The sequence below is a fragment of the Cibotium barometz genome, chromosome 15 (genome assembly GCF_041138505.1).
Source record: "Cibotium barometz isolate CiBa-2024 chromosome 15, ASM4113850v1, whole genome shotgun sequence".
Lineage (NCBI taxonomy): Eukaryota > Viridiplantae > Streptophyta > Polypodiopsida > Cyatheales > Cibotiaceae > Cibotium > Cibotium barometz.
The window spans coordinates 8,001,393-8,023,185 of NC_141060.1; the positions used below are offsets into that span (position 1 = coordinate 8,001,393).

General features: G+C 40.3%; 1 protein-coding gene across 1 annotated transcript; it reads left to right on the top strand.

Moving 5' to 3' along the window:
• Nucleotides 1-402: 402 nt before the first annotated feature.
• LOC147630920 (uncharacterized) lies at nt 403-2,784 on the top strand. The gene is made up of 6 exons (XM_086808984.1): nt 403-496; nt 647-744; nt 928-1,042; nt 1,840-1,964; nt 2,110-2,183; nt 2,709-2,784. Exons 1-6 carry the CDS (start codon nt 403-405, stop codon nt 2,782-2,784), a joined length of 582 nt encoding a protein of 193 aa, XP_086665110.1.
• The last annotated feature ends 19,009 nt before the right edge of the window (nt 2,785-21,793 follow it).

The following is a 21,793-nucleotide window of genomic DNA, read 5'->3' on the forward strand; positions in this document are numbered from 1 at the left end:
CTTAGTATTGTTTATATTTAACCCTCGAATCTAAATGTGATCTATTTATTGTTTATATTTCACACAAAATGAAATTATGCTCACACTTGCGGCCTTCGTCAAACTAGAGCGCATCGTTCTCACAAAATGAAAGAAATTAATATAATATGGCTCACACCTCTCTATATAAGAGTTTTGTGGGGAGCAGGCGCAAGACAACATTGCGTTTCTTATGAGCGGCGAAGCGTTTAATTCCTTGTCTGTGTACATGGCGTTGCTTTTTTCATCAATTACTTGTAGTTTTTTTTTTGGGGGGTTACCTTTTTATACTGAGGTTTTTGTACCAGCTTAGCTTCCTGGTATCACAAGACTAACGTCCTTAGGCAGCTTGCTTTCTCGCAGGATAGCTAATTAGAAGAAGCTATGGAGGCTTGGGTTTACAATCCCGCAGATGATGACCGCAGGCTTCCTCACAAATACGTGCCTAATCGCCCAGTATCAGAGGAACACTTGAAAGGTGACATGTTTCGTCAAGTTTAACTCTTTTCGTTATCAACTCAACGCACAGTAAGCTTAACAGTCAGCTTGTTTGCTGCGTTAAAGATTGCGTCATGATGCTCAAGGCCTAAGGGAGGTTTTACTCTTTGTTAATTTAATTTTCGTGTAGAACTCGGCGTCTTACATTGGAAAATAGATGTTGACTGCAACTGGGAGAGAGACCCTACGCTCGAGAGAGTAAAAGGCGACCATGGCTACGTTTATTGGGTAATCAGCTTGTTATTGCAGCTAGCAATAATTAATCGTTTGGTATTTGATTCCTATGATATGGCATTATAAAAACGCAGTACTAGTGCAGCTTACTAATGCAAATGAAGGTGACGACTACTACTACTACTACTACTACTGCATGCATGCATATGTGATATGATTATTACTACCATGATGCAGGAGACGATAACTGTAGCACCTGGCGTTATGGACAACTTTGAGCAGAAGACTGAACACTTCTTTCAGGAACATCTGCATCCCTATGAAGAAAGCCGACTTATCCTTGAAGGCCGTGGTAAATCAAATCAGTCACTTTATTTGGTCATGAAAATCTTCGATGATATTGCATAATTATGAATTACCCCTTCCTACATGTACGACGCGCCGACCAACGTCAACCCTATTGGCTCCCAAGCAACCCAAATTCCGGTCAAGTAGCTGTCAACGACGTTCATCTTCTTGCATATATACGTCGCCCTCCTCCACTGTGCTGTGCTGCAGTGGGCAACTCACGGAACTTTATCTACCACCAGCGCCTACCTATGTCATGATCATGGTGGTGTGGTCACACATCCCATCAACGTATGATTTGTGGTGACTCTGCACTCACACCTCAGGCAGCGAAAATGTATTTCAACATTGCATGACTTGCTGATAGCTTGCTCCTCCTCCTCCTCCAAAGTCTTGGAAAGGGAACGATATGCTACAAGGGTAGAGCTACGAAGGTAGGGTCTCCGTCTTGCTCTCTCATGCGGAACGCAACAACGAGCATCATTAGCATGAGAAGACGAAGTGTGCGTGTGCGAGGATTTGGGCGAAACAAATTTGGGCATGATGATGTTCCGGAAAGAAGACTTGAAAGCAAGAAAACGCGAGGAGGAGGGTAGAGAAGCCATCGGCACCATCGTCGAGCAGATATTCAAATTAGGCTTCAATATGCAAACTAAAAACCTAGGCTTGTTTTTGTGTAATGTTATATATATATATATATATATATATATATATATATATAACCTGGTATGTGTAGCATTGCACTTATAACTAGGAAGTGCAGCTAAGCTAAAGCTAATCATATCTAGCCTTTCTACGTAGGTTATTGGGACATAAGAGATTACGATAACAGCTGGATAAGGTTTACTGTCAAAAAGGGAGATATGATTACCTTGCCGCCGGGAATGTACCATCGATTCACGCTCGACACCGAAGACTACATTAAGGTACATATGATTATCTTTTTGACTCGCGGCGCGTAAATACTAGGATCAACCAATCCTTGATCTTTGCACACACTCCTTGATCATATTCCCTCACTATTATTTCGGTTTCATTATTCTTAATCTACCAATTACCTTACCAACGCATGCAGTTCTTCTATACACAGAGGTTCCCACGAGGATCGATCTTCTTAAACCTGATGGAGATGAGATAGAGTCGAGGTAAATTTATCATCCTCTCTTTCTCTCTTTGTAGGAGGAGTGATAGGCTATCATTTTTATGTACTATGAAGCGAATGTCTTGGTAACACTCTAATCGGTTCAGGAGCTTGTTATAATCTGTCTGTATTCTTCTTGTTACTATCACTCACCTCCTTGAACTTTTCACACAGACTTTAGATGAAGTGAAGCTTATCTCCAATAACTAGTATTCATTCCTTCCTCTATTTGGAAAAAAAAAACATTTTTAGATTAAGTGAGACTTATCTCCAGCTAGTATTCCTCTCTTTTTTTTTTCAATAACATGTCTTTACAAAGACAAGACAATCCACACCCATGAGTAGGTAGTCTTGCATTATCATGATATATCTACTTTAAATATTTGCATAATTTGGTTTTCCTTCACAAAGAATTTATCTTTCGTATACGCATGTATATAGTGAATTGTTGGTTTTGCATCATCATAATCTGTTGTTGACGGTGTTGCAATGTCTCTAACTATTAACAGGCTTTTGGTTGAATTTACAGGAAAGAGTATGTGGCCAATGTGTTGAGCAATCCTAGTGCAATGTTTAGGTCGATAAACTCGACACTAGCAATGTGATAAAAGATCATTAAGCACGCTACAAGCATGAATTCATAGACAATACATTTTGTATCAGAAGCTAGCTTTGGATTTCTTTGATGGAGTTAATTAAGAGAGGAGGAGGAACAATATAGTTGGCTTCTGCTCTTGTAGTATGAAGATAGAGAATCTTGCCCATTTTTTGGATGGCCTCTTTTTTGATTCATGAATGTGGTTTAGAATTCGGTTTGTTTGGAAAAGAAAGACGCTTTTACAGAGTTGAAAAATGGTTCACGTCTTCAACGATCCTTCTTGTGGTTTTTATGTTTTAAAAAATCATTGTTCTATCTACACTCTTCTTTTTTTTGTTGTACGTATTTCTTTTTTTGTTGTGAATAAAAGTTTTCCTAATGGTCATCTCATCTCCTAATCCTGCCATTCTCAATAGAAAATGGAAATCCAGAGTTGATTATAAGATAACTTACAATTTCTTTTAAAGAATAGACATTCTAACAATGGTGTTCTACATCCCATAATGAATAGGCAATCTTTGATGAGTTTTCTTTGTGTATGCATGTGTGTGTTCATTTGGCTTAGCTAGGATATTTAAAAAAATCTTATCATATTTTGAGTTTGAAGGTATTCTTGGTTAGAAATTATAATAATTACATACAAATAAACACAAGTAGGCCAAGAAATTTGTACATTTATTATTACCTGATGTTTTGAGACAACTTAAGTTATGTATGCCATTCGAAAAAGTTTGTTTTGTGCATAACAAAGGTCATTTATTTATTTTTACGAATTTAGAGGTTGCCAAATGATAAAAGATAAAGAAAGATGAACTAATTCAAGAAGTGTTTCGCTATTATTTATTTGCACCAATTTAGGAGTTGCAATGTGATACAAGATATAAAAAGTTGAGCTAATTTAGGAAGTGTTTTGCTATTAAGTTGAGGAAAGGTGATTATCAAACATAAGATTTCTATAAAATGTTAACACTAGTTTGAAAAAAATTCATTTGTTGTTTGTGGATTCAATAGTGAGTTTTTTTCTCTCAAATAAATTCCTTCTAGGAGATCTTACTCTTTTTTAGATCAAATAAGCTCCTTTTTTGAGATTCTATGAACTCAATATGATAGTCGAAAAAATCTCAAACTTCAAAAATTTTAAGAAGCATACATATCATTGAGGCTCTCTCGGATCCCATGTGGCCATTAAAAACAAGCCCTACACATGAGTAAAAAAAATTGTTAACACAAACTAGCATGCTCGCTCTGCTGGTAGTGGTGTTAATGGAAAACCCAAATACACAACAGTCCTAACAAGAAGCTAGCCATATGAAGAGTACTCTCCTTTTGTGTGTCGTGGGGAACTTCGTAGCTTATCCACCATCTCATGGAAGAGGTAACCACACGAATGCACGCTAGCAATTGAGAAGACCAACCTCTCACTGTCACATCGTAAAAGTTATCTTTGTAGCGCTTAGCACTCCCCATTGTTGCAAGACCTTGCTCCATTGTGCAAGACCATAGTTCACTCTCACTCTCTCACTAGCAAGACATGGCAAGACCGAGAGCAAGAGGAAAAAACTCTCACACAAGCACTACCAAGAGGACAAGACGATAGGGTAGAAAGCTAGAGAACAAGGAGAAAGAGCACACTTTCAATCAACACTCAAGGAGGGAATGTCCCTTTTCTCGTTAGTTAAAGCCACTTATATACATGTCACTTACTCACCACGGGTATTCACACTCACTTTAGTTGGGCATCTAACAGTTAAATGATAAAAGATAAAGAAAGATGAGCTAATTCAAGAAGTGTTTTGCTATTATTTATCTGCATCAATTTAGGAGTTGCAAGATGTAAAAAGTTAAGCTAATTCAGGAAGTGTTTTGCTATTAAGTTGAGGAAAGGTGATTATCAAACATAAGCTTCTATAAAATGTTTAACACTAGTTTGTAAGAAAAAAAATCATTTGTTGTTTTTGGATTCAATAGTGAATTCATTTCTCTCAAATAAATTCCTTATAGGAGATTCTACTCTTTTTTCGATCAAATAGGTTCCTTCTTCGAGATTCTATCAACTCAATATGGTAGTCGAAAAAAATGTCAAACTTCAAAAAGTTTAAGAAGCATACATATCATTGAGGCTCTCACGGGTCTTTCACAACATGGCCAATAAAAACAAGCCCTACACATGAGTCAAAACAAGTGATAACGTAAACTACCATGCAGTCAAGAGTACTCACGTTTTGTGTGTCATGGGGAACTTCATAGCTTATCCACCATCTTAGGGAAGAGGAAACCAAACGAATTCACGCTAGCACTTGAGAAGACCCACCTCCCGCTTTCACATTGCAAAAGTTGTCTATGTAGAGTTTAGCACTCCTCGTTGTTACGCAAGACCATGCTCCACTATGTAAGACAATAGTTCACTCTCACTCTCTCACTAGCAAGACTTGGCAAGATCAAGAGGGCAAGAGGAAAAGACTCTCACACACACTCACTCTCACAGAAGCACTACCAAGAGGACAAGAGGATATGGTAAAGAGCTAGAGGAGAAGGAGCAAGAGCACACTTTCAATCAGTAGACAAGGGAATGTCCCTTTCTCATTAGTAAAAGTCACTTATATACATGCCACTTAATGGCCACGGGCATTTACATTGACTTTAGTTGGGTGCCAAACACTAAAAAAGTGAACTAATGGGAATTAACTAGAGATCTCCCATGAAGTGCATAGGATGATTTCCTTTGTACAACCCATGCCATCCCCATTGAGTATAACATAAAGTGCAAATGCAAGATTAGCGTATGCTACACACATCTAAAATCGAACTTTGGGTAGACATTGCATGGTTTAGGCGACCAATTGATAGTTCTTGATGTCCGTGGTGGTGGCCATCCCTTTTTAACTGCAAACATCCAAGCCCTTTTCTTAGCTCTTCCATAAGCTAGATATGTCTTCTAATCTCGTTGTTTGTTGATGATGACTTCTCCATTATTCATTGTGTACAAGGCCTTGACAAGATGCTTTTGGTGGTTCCCATTAACCTTAGGTTAAAAGAAACATGTAGGCCAAGTTCATAATGGGAAGAAGCCCACGTTGACGTGGGCTGCTTCCCAATGGTGTGGCCTTGGACTACACTGGCTTTGCTACCGTGGATATAGACTTGCACCAATACATTGTTTGAGGTAGAAGATACATGCACATAGGTATACATGGAAAATTCCTAAGCAAGAATATTGTTTAAGCAACTCTTTTAAGGTAGTTCCTTGATGATGAGGGTTTTTATGTGGAGGGTTTCTATGTGCAAGAATTGTACATAGAGTTAATGTCTATATCCAATAATAGGCTAACCATATCAAGGCCAAGGCCATAACCATTTGAAAAGAATAGTGCCATATGTATCCACAATGTTGAAGGACTAATTAGACTGATTAACTACATGGTTGTCAGCTGCTCTACACCAACCACTGCCCTTCATGCCCAAAACCAAGATGACTTCCTCACTAGTCGCCACCCTTCAGTCTTCACACCAACCGAGAAGCCCCCAGCCTCTAGGTAGCCACACCACATCAGCTCGTCCCACTGGCTCCCACACGGCCAGCCTCTCTGCTTTCACACAGCCTCGCTTCCACACAGTTGCTTCTTGCCTTGCGCTGTCCTCCACGCTAGCCACTGCACTTCACTTCACAAGCCCACGCTTTAACACCAGCTGTGCTAGCATCTCTAGCCGCTCCAATCTTTTGCCAGCTTCCGTCTCTTTCCCACAGGCAGCACCCCACCAGCAGCTGCGCCTAGCCACACGAACCCTTGCAGCTCCAGCTCGTAGCTGCACACACCCGAAAGCCCTCCTCTGCACTTCGCAAGGCGGCCCTCCACTTGTTGCCTTCGACAGTCCGACCGGTGCGTCCACACTCCCTTCACACGGGAGGCCCCCCTTCTCTGGTTGCAGCATGGCGCTCCCCAGTCACCTGCAACTCCTCTGCAATTCAATTAGAGCCCCCCTCGTACAAGGCGATCGCTTCCCCTTTTCTGCAGCTATGCCTACTCCCTTGCTTCGCCAAGCTTCGCCAACCATCCTGAGTGTACCCGCTGGCGGCAGCTCAAAGCTCCATGTGGTCTCTTCACTAATGGCCACGTTTACTATTATTTCTTTATTTTGCTCCTCTCCTAATGGATGGCCACCCCCACCATTTCACACCAATGCTCAATACTACCTTGGCCACATCAATAATTGCTCCCCATGCTTTCCACACACCTCTTTTCAAATGTAACTCTCCAGTGCCCACTCTATTTTTGACGCGCCCACATTTCAAGCCATCGAACGGCTGATAGCACCTGCAGCTTATCTCATTTTGGACAGGCCTGCAACACGCTCAACACCAAACCATTCCTCCACCTGTACACCTGGCAATGCCCTCAAAAGCAAAACCTTCACACCTGCCATGCACACCATATATACACGAGCCCAAAAGATCTTTCAGAAAAAACGCTTGACATTTGGAACCATTAATGTAAGCTTTGGTAGACAATTTTCATAATTTCTTGTAAATATTACTACATATATCCTTGTATTTGGGACCATTAATGCAGGCTTTAGAAGACAAACATTGTCATATTAATTTCTTATAAATATTGCTACATATATCTTTGTATTTTTTTTTAAAGTAACTAAAAACTAGGTTGATAAGGACTATGAGAACTAAAAACACTTCAACTTTTTTAAAAATCACACCAAACAAAAACCAAAAGAAAATTATGTTTTTGACACTCTTATTGACCTTTACATAGACGTTGACATCGATGCTTATTTTGGTGGTTTTGCAATGCAAATATGGAATGGTATCTCGATGACACGACTTATCATTGACGGCTAAAGATGTTGTAGTAGTGGATTCGAATAGCCCTAGAAACTTTTAAGATCATATCGACCCATGTCGTAAGAAGATTTTGATGTCATAAAGTTTATATTAGTCTTAATTTCCGAGGAAATATCTTATCTTTTTTAATTACACCTACACTTAAGCATTTCCCTACCCAAATTCACTCGCTCAACTTCTAGAATTTCCTTCTTGTAGATGGCTTCAGCAAACCATACAACAAGCAAGACGCAATGACAAGATTATAATCAATGAGGAGGAGAAGCTTGCATATGGTTTTGATTACCATGTAAGATAGTTTTTATATGCATAGAAGAAAGTGTAAGACATAATCTTGTATAAGTTTTCCTTTTTTACTACATTTTCATGATGATCTTTGGCTTATAGTATCATAAATTTGGTGTAGTTTGGTCATGCGGTCATCACTTTCAAATGGTGCGAATAGATAAGAAGAGAACATTTGATTGTGGTGTTAAGGCAAATTTCATGCAATAAAGTCATTTAATTGCAAGTGACTTGAATAGTAAAGTTGGCAAGTTTGATTACTGTGGAACGATCTAAGACATTATCAAGGTTGGGTTCAAAAAGGTTTCTATGTTCATTTTTTATATGAAGTGGTTCAAGGTGATGACTGGATAACACAAGAAACCATGCATAGAGATAAGAGCATATTTGTTCAAGTAGACTCCACAAAGAGCATTGTGAGCAGGTCATCTTCAAGGCAGTGAGAGATCATAGGTGGTTGTTTGTAATCCAAATTGATCCATGAGATAAAAAAATATTTAAAGATATACAAATATAAGATTAATTAGAGGTTGAGGAACCCATTGAAGAAGCATGAGAAGTAGACATTGATCTAGTAGTTGAGAACAACTAGAAGATGGGTCAAATGTAGGTGTAGTAATTGAATAACTAGAACTTGAACCAAAAGCAAACACAACGGCTAATCCAGAATTCAAAGACGAAATAGAAGAAAAACTTTTAACACAGTCACCTCCAATGCCAGAAATACAAGAGAATAATATGGATCAACTACCTTCTACGAGGCTCCACACATTAACATGAAAATGCATCTGGAGAGGTCTTTCTAGAAATAGATGTATTTGGAGCCATGGATCTAGCTGAGGATGAGAGCGTCGATGAGATGAGCTATAACATCACATGTCTTTCTTTTTTTGACAAAAAATAACATACATTTTTGTCATAGTTTACTTGTTTGGAACCATTACTGTAAGCTTTGGTAGACAATTGTCATAATTTCTTGTAAATATTACTACATATATCCTTGTATTTGGGACCATTAATGCAAGCTTTGGAAGGAAAATAGTATCATAATAATTTTCTTTAAATATTGCTACATATATCTTTGTTCTTTTTTAAAGTAACTAAAAACTAGGTTGATTAGGACTATGAGAAATAAAAACACTTGAACTTTTTTAAAAAATCACTCCAAACAAAAACCAAAAGAAAATTATGTTTTTGACACTCTTATTGACCTTTATATAGACGTTGACATCGACGCTTATTTTGGTGGTTTTGTGATGCAAATATGGAATGGTATTTCGATGACACGACTTACCATTGATGGCTAAAGATGTTGTAGTAGTGGATTCGAATAGCCCTAGAAACTTTTAAGATTATATCGACCCATGTCATAAGAAGATTTTCATGTCATAAAGTTTATATTAGTCCTAATTTCCGAGGAAATATCTTATCTTTTTTAATTAATGGTGGACTAAGCCAAATTATTCCTCAATATCTGGTTACCAAACCTATTAGGGCACATGGCCAACTTGCTAACTAGCTTACTAAGCCCTATTTTATTACAACAAAACATGTGAGTTTATTTAATCTTAAAAAACATAATCTCAAACAAATGTGACATGAAAGCACCACCCACTAGGCATCATGAGACCATCTAGATATGACGTTAACCTACCCATGAATGAAAATATCTCAATATCCCACCAAAATGATTTTTTTCTATAAGGCTGATGTTAAATGCCTTCCAACCCCATCTTATAATGATGGGCATTAGTTCACGTTAAGACACATATTTGGAAGCATGGTATATCCTACCATAATTCAGTGTTCTCCTGCCAGAACGATGTCACTCTAGTAGTGTATTCCGCAGTCAGCAAGGTGTCTTTCCTTTTCTTGCATTTTGTTGAAGCCCACATACTTTTCAATTCTTGATCATCGTGCATTACTTTTACTCCTGCTAGAGCAATGTTGGACCTTTTGATTGACAACATCTTTGACATTGTGCATTTAAGCCATTTCATCTTTGTTTCAGGGGATACCACCATAGCTAATGTCGCTCTCTTTGTAGCTAATTAATCTAAGCAGTGTACCCCTTTCACTTTCTGTAGGCTATCTCTTAGGTTAGAAAGTAGTGTCTCTTGTGCGTGCATCTCCTAAGGTGTTGGCGGGGTTGTCACTCTATGGATTTTAGGGTGCAAGGTAAAGCTTCTAATGAGACAGGAGGCTTGTACTCATGTGAATGGCCTGATGTGCTGCCTTGAATTCTCCCACTAATCTATTGGCCACAGCTCATGCTCTTCGCTCCGATGGCAATGTTCAAATGCATCCATCTACCACTTCTTGTTGTGCTGCTCTGTAAGGAGTCTTATGTCTTCTCGTTGTTTCTCCCTCCGCATACGTTGCAAAAGTGTCTTGCATTGCCGCTTTGAGCTTGTCATCCGTGCCATTTCTTTCCTCGTCTTGCAATATGCTCCTTGTGCCTTGACCAAGCTTTTCAGCGTTCCTATCTCGCCACCTTTTCTGGTTCTCTTGCAAGCCATGAAGAGTTGCATATTGCCATGGAGACGATTTATACAGAGATCATCTAGCTTAAGAGGCAAGTAAAGCAAAGAAGATAGAGACCACCGCGTTGGTGAGGCTAGCAAAGCAAGGGATCTGATAGAGACCATTGAGCTCGTTAGGTGAGCAAAGAAAAGAAGACAACTTACCAGGGTAAAGAATACAATGCCACACCAAATTGTGCATCTTGTAGGGTGGGGGGTGAGCTGCATCTTGCCATTTCCATGGAGACGATCATAGAAAGACCAGCTAGTTGGGGAGGCGAGTAAAGAAAAGAAGACATCTTACAAAGCAAAGAAAAGAAGACAAACAATACTTTGCAACATATTAGGTGGCACGTTATGTACTTTATTCAAAACATTCGCCCCACAGCGGGAGGCTTGAAAATTTGAAAGTCTACGGGGTATTGAAATTTTAACCCACCGTGGTTTCCCCCCTCCGGTGATACACGTCAACAAAATCTTACCCCCAAGCAAGTGGAATGTGGCCTTAAATGCTTCAAAACACCAATAGGCCAAAGGGCACGCTATTGGATTTGATGGTGTGCGATGTGAAATGCAATGACCCTTGACATGCTTATGAGTCATATAGCAAGGAAACTGCAAAGAAAAAGAAGCAATGAAAACTTGTAAATAGTGTTGGATTTATTAAAAGATCTTTGCACATGCAAAAATTGAACATTTTCAATTTCTTCCATTCAAGGGTGAATCAAGATACCGATATAACCAACTACCAATGTTTTAAGACCACCATGCATTAGTCCCACTAGTGTGGATTCCATTTTTTCAATCCCTTTAGGTTTTCAACAAACCAAAAAAAGGTTGAGCGTGCCCTCGAATGGGTATGCAAAATTCTAGCACAACATTGAAGGTCCCTTAAACCATACCAGATGTTCTCAATTGAATGTGTCCTATGGTTGAGGAGAAGCTCACGTAGAGTACTTTAGAATGATTACTTGGTTGCATGTATGTGCAGAACAAATTTTTGACATACCTATTAGGGCACATGGCCAACTTGCTACCTAGCTTACTAGGCCCTATTTTATTACAACAAAACATGTCAGTTTATTTAATCTTAAAAAACATAATCTCAAACAAATGTGACATGAAAGCACCACCCACTAGGCATCATGAGACCATCTAGATATGATGTTAACCTACCCATGAATGAAAATATCTCAATATCCCACCAAAATGTTTTTTTTCTATAAGGCTAGTGTTAAATGCCTTCCAACCCCATCTTATAATGATGGGCATTAGTTCACGTTAAGACACATATTTGGAAGCATGGTATATCCTACCATAATTCAGTGTTCTCCTGCCAGAACGATGTCACTCCAGTAGTGAGTTCTGCTGTCAGCAAGGTGTCTTTCCTTTTCTTGCATTCTGTTGAAGCCCACATACTTTTCAATTCTTGATCATCGTGCATTACTTTTACTTGGCATCTATTGCCATATATATAGGCAGTGATGTGTGTGAACACACTAAGGACCATCGGGGCACTTTTTCCCTCTTTAGGAGGTTTTTTCCCCCTGCTTGTATATACGCCCATCCTTCTAGGGCTAACTTATCTTTTGTACATTGGCACAATCTAATACACTTTGTGTTGTGTGCATTCTTGCTTCTTCTTCTCCAAGCTTTGTGTGCTTTCTTGCAACCCTAATTTCAACAATTGGTATCAGAGCAGGCATCGGTTCCTAGGGCTACGCTGCCAGCACCCTCCGACTCATGTTCTCCAATTGAGTTCAGTTTTCACGAGTGCTTGCAGGTCCCTATACTCTGCAAATAAGCCCGTATGGCTTTGCGTTCTCAAAATTTGCATCTGAGGTTGTTTCGGGCTCCGTTTTTGCATTTCAAGTTCTGCACATGTGTTTTTGTCATTTTCTGTAGAAATTTCGACAGTGCAGTTTTCTGCAAAACAGGCATACGTACTCTTTTATGGACCGTACTACATAGCACGAGTTGTTTTCTGTTCAGTGTTTGCTTCATTACAGGTAGCTTTTGCATCAGTTTTAGTCAGTGGCCATGGTTGATAACAACAATGATGTATTTCGCATGTTATCTGCTGATGATAAACTGGATGGAGACAGCAACTACCCACTTTGGGCATACATGATGTAGCATGTTTTGGTTGCAAAAGGAGTGTGAAACATTGTGCAGGGTACGGATGTACGTCTAGGTTCTGTGGATGTGGGATCTGTTGAGGATGTTGCAGGTTCTAGCAGCTCTATTGTTGCTGTTGTTTTACCCACTACTGAACAAGCGCGTTTTGGGATGGTAAAGATGCACAGGCTCATGCCTTGATTGCACTTTCTGTCAAGCGTAACATCACCCCACATATTCGTTCAGCTAAAATAGCAAAACACGCTTGGGATATTCTAGCTGGTTTGTATGCAGGTCGTCACGAGGCAAAAATCGCTTACCTGCATAAAGAGCTAGAATTGAAAATTATGCAAGAAGATGATGACATGAATGTTTTTCTTGCTGAGATTAAAGATCTCAAAGAATAGTTGATTTCTGCAGGTGAGATTATTCCTGATCATTCTCTTGTACAGACTGTTCTTGATACTTTACCTGAGACATATCAAACTTTTGCTTCCACGTGGAGACTTCTTAATGAGGACAGACCTGATGCTGTCAAGTATGATACTTTAGTCAACAAGCTCTTGCAGGAAGCGCAGTCCATGCAAAATAGGGCCAGGCGGCGTGCAGTTGATCAAGCATTTATTGCTGCCCAGCAGAGAAGAAGTGGTAAGGCAGCCCCTTCCACTGCTTCTTCTCCTATTAGTAGGTCTGGAACTTCTTCTCCTTCCACAGGTAGCAACAATAAGTCTGAGAAGGCTCTTGATAAAGGCAAGAAAAAGACCAGGTGCAACTACTGTAAGGCAAATGATCATGTCATTAAGAATTTCCCTAAGCTAAAGGCTAAAGAGGCAAAGAAGAAAGAGTCAAATGCAGCCACAATAGCGGATGCTTCTACAAATGCAGATTCTTCAAATGTTATGCAGGATACAGAATCACGATACAGAATGGGCGTTTAGCGTGTATTGCCAGTATGACCCATCTGTACATGATGCATGTTTGGTAGTTTTTGTTGTCTCTCATGTTTGGTATTTTGACAGTGGTGCTACAAAGCACATTACCTCGCATCGTGATATGTTCACTTCTCTTGAGGCTGTCCCTAATGGGAATACTGTCACATGTGCCAATAATGCTTCTTACCCAGTGAAGGGTGTTGGTAAAATTATGCTTACGGCTATAAATGGCAGCGCTTTCACACTTTCAGATGCTTTGTATGTGCCAGGGATAAAAAAGAATCTATTGTCTATCTCTGTGCCTGCTAGACTTGGACTTGTAGTCAAATTTGTGGATGACATATGTACTGTTCATGATTTGACTTCTGGTGATACGATTATTGTATCTGGCACCTTATTTCGTGGGCTGTATAGGCTCAATTCTTATGACAAGTGTGTGGAATATTCAGCAAATGCAGTTTTTGATGAAAAGGCAGTTTCAGATACGATTATTGTATCTAGCACCTTGTTTCGTGGGCTGTATAGGCTCAATTCTTATGACAAGTGTGTGGAAGATTCAGCAAATGCAGTTTCTGATGAAAAGGCAGTTTCAGATGCAAAACTATGGCATGCTCGTTTTGGTCATCTGAACTTTGCTGGTTTGCTGCATTTGCAGAAATTTGATATGGTTGCTTCATTGCCCCCTCTTGAGGCACCATTGAAACATGTTTGTGAAGGCTGTATTTTAGGCAAAATGCAGCGTTCTGCGTTTCCAAAGGATGGTTTTGTGTGGGCCACTCGCAAATTGCAACTTGTACATAGTGATGTATGTGGGCCTATGCAAACTCCGTCATTTGGTAAACACTTGTACATAGTGATGTATGTGGGCCTATGCAAACTCCGTCATTTGGTAAACACTTGTACTTCGTGACTTTCATTGATGATTACTCAAGGCATCCATGGGTATATCCACTGAAGGCAAAGTCCGAAGTGTTTTTGTGCTTCAAACAGTTTATGCTTTATGGTTGAAAATGTATCCAATTGTACTGTGGGCACCCTCCGTTCTGATCGAGGGGGGGAGTTCATGTCTAAAGAGTTTGATGCATTTCTGGCTAGTCGTGGGATAAAACACCAATGTACAGTGCCGTATACCCCTCAGCAAAATGGTGTTGCTGAGAGGAAGAACAGGTCACTTATGGAGATGGTGAGAGGAAGAACAGGTCACTTATGGAGATGGCACGATGTATGGTCAAGAGCCAAGCTTTGCCACATGCGTTTTGGCTTGAGGCTGTCATGTGTGCTGCATATGTACTCAACAAGTGTCCCACTAAGGCCTTGCAATCTATTACTCCATACGAAGCTTGGCATGGTAGGAAGCCTTCTATTGGTCACTTGCGTATCTTTGGTTGCTTGGCCTATGCTTTAGTGCCTATGCAACAACGCAGAAAATTGGATGATAAGGTTGTCAAATGCATTTTTATTGGTTATAGTGCTGAGAGCAAGGGTTACAGATTGTATCATCCACAGTCAAAGCGTATCTTGATTAGTCGAGATGTTGTTTTTGTGGAAGATGCTGTGCAGCCTTTGTTATCATGTACCAAAGAGACAGGTGTGAGCTCACGGGATGTATTTGATACATTGTTGCCTCTATTTACAGGTGGGAATTCAAATGTAAGTCCTAATGAGGCAAATATTCAAACGACATCATAGATCAGCCTATTTCTGATGCAGATTTACAGGATGTAATTCATGAGGATAGGGCTGAAAATGAGCAGGCTAGAGGTATGCCTAAATGGCTGGTGCAAACCTTGCGTAATAGTAAGATTAATGCACCTATGACTAGTCGTACTCGTTCAGGTTTTCAGCATGCCTCTTATACATCAGATTGTTTTGCTTTGGCTGTGTCTAGTATGTGTGAAGAGGAAGAACCTCTTTCATTTGATGAGGCACAAAATTCAGAAAATTGATTGGCTTCAATGCAAAGTGAATATGATGCTATAATGAAGAATGGTACATGGTCTTTGTGTGATTTGCCTATTGGTAAAAAGGCCATTGGATGTAAGTGGGTTTTTAAGTTGAAACGAAAGCCAGATGGCAGTGTTGATCGCTATAAGGCTAGACTTGTTGCAAAGGGTTATGCTCAAGAAAAGGGCATTGATTTTGATGAGACCTTTGCTCCCACTTGTCGTATGACTACCATTCGTAGCATTTGTGCATTGGCAGCTCATAATGGTTGGAATGTACATCAGCTAGACATAAAGACTGCGTTCTTGAATGGAGATTTGCATGAGGAGGTGTATGTATCGCAGCCTCATGGTTTTGTTCAAAGAGAGTAGGAAAACAAAGTGTGCAGGTTGAAAAAGGCTTTATATGGTTTAAAGCAAGCTCCACGAGCTTGGTATGAAAAGATACATGCATATTTGACTGCACATGGGTTTCAGAATAGTCTAATAGAAAGCACTTTGTACGTTAAACGTGTGGATGGTGTACATCTAATCATTGCTCTCTATGTCGATGACATGCTGCTCACAGGACCAAATGAGAGTTATATTGCTGATTTTAAGGCTGATTTGAATGCTTCTTTTGAGATGTCAGATTTGGGGCATTTGCATCATTATTTGGGGATACAATTTAAGCAGTGTGATGGAGGTATTGCTTTGTGTCAGACAAAGTATATTGAGACATTGTTGTGGAGATTTGGCCTTGAAGACTGCAAGCCTCTATTGCTACTCCAATGGAGACAGGTTTGAAGTTGAGTCTTCATGATGCTGGAGATCACTTTGATGTCACACTCTATCAGACAGTTGTTGGTTGCCTCATTTATGTATTCATTATGAGGCCAGACATTCAGTTTGCAATCTCACAGGTGAGCAGGTTTATGCATAGCCCAGGGTCTCAGCATTGGAGGGCAGTTAGACGCATCTTTCGCTACTTGAGTGGCACCATACATCTTGGGTTGTTTTATCCCAAGGGAGGATCGTTGCCGCCAGATTTACATGCTTTTTCGAACTCAGATTGGGCTGGTTGCTATGACACAAGAGTGTCCACAAGTGGTTTTTGTTTCATGCTCGGTAGCTCATGCATATCTTGGTTGAGCAAGAAGCAACCTACTATGGTCACTTCTAGTTGTGAAGCTGAGTACAGGGCAGCTTTCACAGCTACGGTTGAGTGTGTGTGGCTCAGACGGCTTATGCTGACTTGGGTGTTGGACAGGAGTCTGCCACCTCTATCTTCACTGACAGTCAGAGCGCATTGGCAGTTGCAAGAAACCCAGTTTTTCATGCTCGCACAAAGCACATTGAGGTGCATTATCACTATGTCAGGAAGAGACTCTCAGTAGGAGAGATCAGCTTGGCCTATGTGCCAACACAAGACAACCTCGCCGATCTTTTCACAAAGGCGCTTCCTCGTGAGAAGTTCGAAGCTTTCCGCAAAGCTTTGGACTTGCTCCCCTTTGTGGATTGATCTACTTCAGGCATGGCACTCCCCTATACATGAGTGCCAGCTCTCGTTCACACCATCACTCCCAGGGGAGATTTGTTGCCATATATATAGGCAGTGATGTGTGTGAACACACTTAGGACCGTCGGGGCACTTTTTTCCTCTTTAGGAGGTTTTTTCCCCCGGCTTGTATATACGCCCATCCTTCTAGGGCTAACTTATCTTTTGTACATTGACACAATCTAATACACTTTGTGTTGTGTGCATTCTTGCTTCTTCTTCTCCAAGCTTTGTGTGCTTTCCTGCAACCCTAATTCCAATAGCATCCAACTGCTAGAGCAATGTTGGACCTTCTGATTAACAACATCTTTGACGTTGTGCATTTAAGCCGTTTTGTCTTTGTTTCAGAGGATACCAGCATAGCTAATGTCGCTCTCTTTGCAGCTAATTGATCTAAGCTGTGTACCCCTTTCACTTTCTGTAGGCCATCTCTTAGGTTAGAAAGTAGTGTCTCTTGTGCATGCATCTCCTAAGGTGTTGGCGGGGTTGTCACTCTATGGATTTTAGGGTGCAAGGTAAAGCTTCTAATGACAGGAGGCTTGTACTCATGTGAATGGCCTGATGCTGCTGCCTTGAATTCTCCCACTAATCTATTGGCCACAGCTCGTGTTCTTCGCTCCGATGGCAATGTTCAAATGCATCCATCTACAACTGCTTCCTGTTGTGCTACTCTGCAAGGAGTCTTATGTCTTCTCATTGTTTCTCCCTCCGCATACGTTGCAAAAGTGTCTTGCATTGCCGCTTTGAGCTTGTCATTCGTGCCATTTCTTTCCTCGTCGTGCAATATGCTCCTTGTGCCTTGACCAAGCTTTTCAGCGTTCCTATCTCGCCACCTTTTTTTGGTTCTCTTGCAAGCCATGAAGAGTTGCATATTGCCATGGAGACGATTTATACAGAGATCATCTAGCTTAAGAGGCAAGCAAAGCAAAGAAGATAGAGACCACCGCGTTGGTGAGGCTAGCAAAGCAAGGGATCTGATAGAGGCCATTGAGCTCGTTAGGTGAGCAAAGAAAAGAAGACAACTTACTAGGGTAAAGAATACAATGCCACACCAAATTGTGCATCTTGTAGGGTGGGGGGCGAGCTGCATCTTGCCATTTCCATGGAGACGATCATAGAAAGACCAGCTAGCTAGGGAGGCGAGTAAAGAAAAGAAGACATCTTACAAAGCAAAGAAAATAAGACAAAGAAAACGAACACAATACTTTGAAACATAGTAGGTGGCATGTTATGTACTTTATTCAAAACATTCGCCCCACAGCGGGAGGCCTGAAAATTTGAAAGTCTACGGGGTATTTAAATTTTCACCCACCATGGTTTCCCCTCTCCGACGATACACGTCAGCAAAATCTTACCCCAAGCAAGTGGAATGTGTCCTAAAATGCTTCAAAACACCAATAGGCCAAAGGGCACGCTATCAGATTTAATGGTGTGCGATGTGAAATGCAATGACCCTTGACATGCTTATGAGTCATATAGCAAGGAAACTGCAAAGAAAAAGAAGCAATGAAAAATTGTAAATAGTGTTGGATTTATTAAAAGATCTTTGCACATGCAAAAATTGAACATTTTCAATTTCTTCCATTCCAGGGTGAATCAAGATACCGATATAACCAACTACCAATGTTTTAAGACCACCATGCATTAGTCCCACTAGTGTAGATTCCATTTTTTCAATCCCTTTAGGTTTTCAACAAACCAAAAAAAGGTTATGGAGCGTGCCCTCGAATGGGTATGCAAAATTCTAGCACAACATTGACCAGATGTTCTCAATTGAATGTGTCCTATGGTTGAGAAGAAGCTCACGTAGTGTACTTTAGAATGATTACTTGGTTGCATGTATGTGCGAAACAAATTTTTGACATTTTTGCATAAAGTGTTATAACATATGCTATTTAAAACACATGCCTCAGACGCCACATCAAACTTGTAACACTTTAATGATCAAATTATAAATTTTGCTTTTGTGTTTTTTTTGTCTCATATTGAAGATTGGAATGTGCACTATTGCTTGGATACCAAGTTTGTCGAATTCCATTGAGCAATGCATAAGTTATGGGTCGAGAAAGTTACCTATATACAAAAAATGCCCTGAACCTCACCAAAAATGGCTACATCCAAGCATGCATTGACCCTATTGTTGTGTAAAAATCAGAAGGCCTTGCATGCGCTAAATCTCCCCTTTGTTTACGTGGATTTGGATGCGGATGCGCACAGGTTTGTCATGGTTGGAAATAATGTTTTCTACATATTTCTTGCTCTTCAATTTTAAAAAAAGGGGACCCTTTTTAAAAAAAATCTATTAAATGCCTTTTGTATAAACAACATGTTTTAATTTTTTTAATGTTGTGCGGTTTCTGCTACTGATATGATATGGAATCATGAGGTTTATGCTGCGCATGGTATGGAATTTTTGGGGTTTATGCTGTGCGCTTTATGCTGTGTGATTTATGTTGTGCAGTTTATGTTGTGCGGTTTATGCTGCACATCATATGCATTCATGGTAGACAAGCCATGTCTATGTGCATGGTAGCTAAGCCATGTGTAGGCCAAGCCCACATCATTGGGAAGCAGCCCGTGTCAACATGGACTGCTTCCCAATTGTGTGGCCTTAACCTACACATAGCTTTGGGGAGGGTAATTTGAAGATAGTGATGTAGTATTGATTTCTATATAGTTCATTGTATAACATGTGCAAGCAGCATCAAGTGCAAGATGCATTTTATACAAGTGCTTTCAAGTTCTCATAGTCTTGAGCATCTCCAATGGCAAGGGAGATATACCATCTATGTGAATTATGTAAAGTGGGAAACATGGGGATCTATATCTAAGGGTGATTTGAAATACTGAGAGATGATATTCATAGTGCCACACAAGCAAAATTGGTAGAGGCTAATGTTTGACTTCCTGGTACAGTAGAACATTTGAGTAGCAAAGAGATCCACATGGTAGCCCATCCTTTTCTATGTCCATGGTAGCCTAGCCATATGTAGGCCAAGTTCAAAACCAATGGGAAGAAGCCCACATTGGCGTGGGTTGCTTCCCAATGGTGTGGCCTTGGACTACACTTGGCTTGGCTACCATGGATATAGACATGCACATAGACTTGCACCAATACATTGTTTGAGGTAGAAGATACATGCACATAGACATACATGGAAAATTCCTAAGCAAGAATAAGCAACTCTTTTAGGTAGTTCCTCGATGATAAGGGTTTTTATGTGGAGGGTTTCTATGTGTAAGAATTGTACATAGAGTTAATGTCTATATCCAATGATAGGCTAGACATATGAAGGCCAAGGCCATAACCATTTGAAAAGAATAGTGCCATATGTATCCACAGTGTTGAAGGACTAATTAGACTGATTAACTGCATGGTTGTTGGGTGTACTTAATATCTATTTGGGGAGTATATTTTTACTCAATTCAAAAAGAGCCTGCCAGTTTTTTGCATGTATTTTTTTCACTATGCAGGTCGTGGTACTCTAGGGTGGATGATTGGTTTGATGGAAAAGCCTAAAACAAAGGCTATACTCACTATCTATTTGGGGAGTATATTTTTATTCAATCCAGAAAAAGCCTGCTTGTTTTTTGCATGTATTTTTATCGCTATGCAGGTCATGGTACTCTATGGTGTATGATTGGTTTGATGGGACAGTCCAAAACAAAGGCTAGACAAGCCATGTGTAGGCCAAGGGGAAATCGAAACCTAAGCCATATGAAGGCCATGGCCAAAACCACTAGGAAGCACCTTGCGTCTACGCAGGCTACATTCCAATGGTTCTGGCCCTAGCCTTCATATGGCATGGCTACCCTTCATATAGACTTCACATCTAGTGGCCCTTGGCTACCTTCCAAGGCCACACCATTGGGAAGCAGCCCACGTCAACGTGGGCTTCTTCCCATTATGAACTTGGCATACATGTTTCTTTTAACCTAAGGTTAATGGGAACCACCAAAAGCATCTTGTCAAGGCCTTGTACACAATGAATAATGGAGAAGTCATCATCAACAAACAACGAGATTAGAAGACATATCTAGCTTATGGAAGAGCTAAGAAAAGGGCTTGGATGTTTGCAGTTAAAAAGGGATGGCCACCATGGACATCAAGAACTGTCAATTGGTCGCCTAAACCATGCAATGTCTACCCAAAGCTTGATTTTAGATGTGTGTAGCATACACTAATCTTGCATTTGCACTTTATGTTATACTCAATGGGGATGGCATGGGTTGTACAAAGGAAATCTTCCTATGCACTTCATGGGAGATCTCTAGTTAATTCCCATTAGTTCACTTTTTTAGTGTTTGGCACCCAACTAAAGTCAATGTAAAGGCCCGTGGCCATTAAGTGGCATGTATATAAGTGACTTTTACTAATGAGAAAGGGACATTCCCTTGTCTACTGATTGAAAGTGTGCTCTTGCTCCTTCTCCTCTAGCTCTTTACCATATCCTCTTGTCCTCTTGGTAGTGCTTCTGTGAGAGTGAGTGTGTGTGAGAGTCTTTTCCTCTTGCCCTCTTGATCTTGCCAAGTCTTGCTAGTGAGAGAGTGAGAGTGAACTATTGTCTTACATAGTGGAGCATGGTCTTGCGTAACAACGAGGAGTGCTAAACTCTACATAGACAACTTTTGCAGTGTGAAAGCGGGAGGTGGGTCTTCTCAAGTGCTAGCGTGAATTCGTTTGGTTTCCTCTTCCCTGAGATGGTGGATAAGCTATGAAGTTCCCCATGACACACAAAACGTGAGTACTCTTGACTGCATGGTAGTTTACGTTATCACTTGTTTTGACTCATGTGTAGGGCTTGTTTTTATTGGCCATGTTGT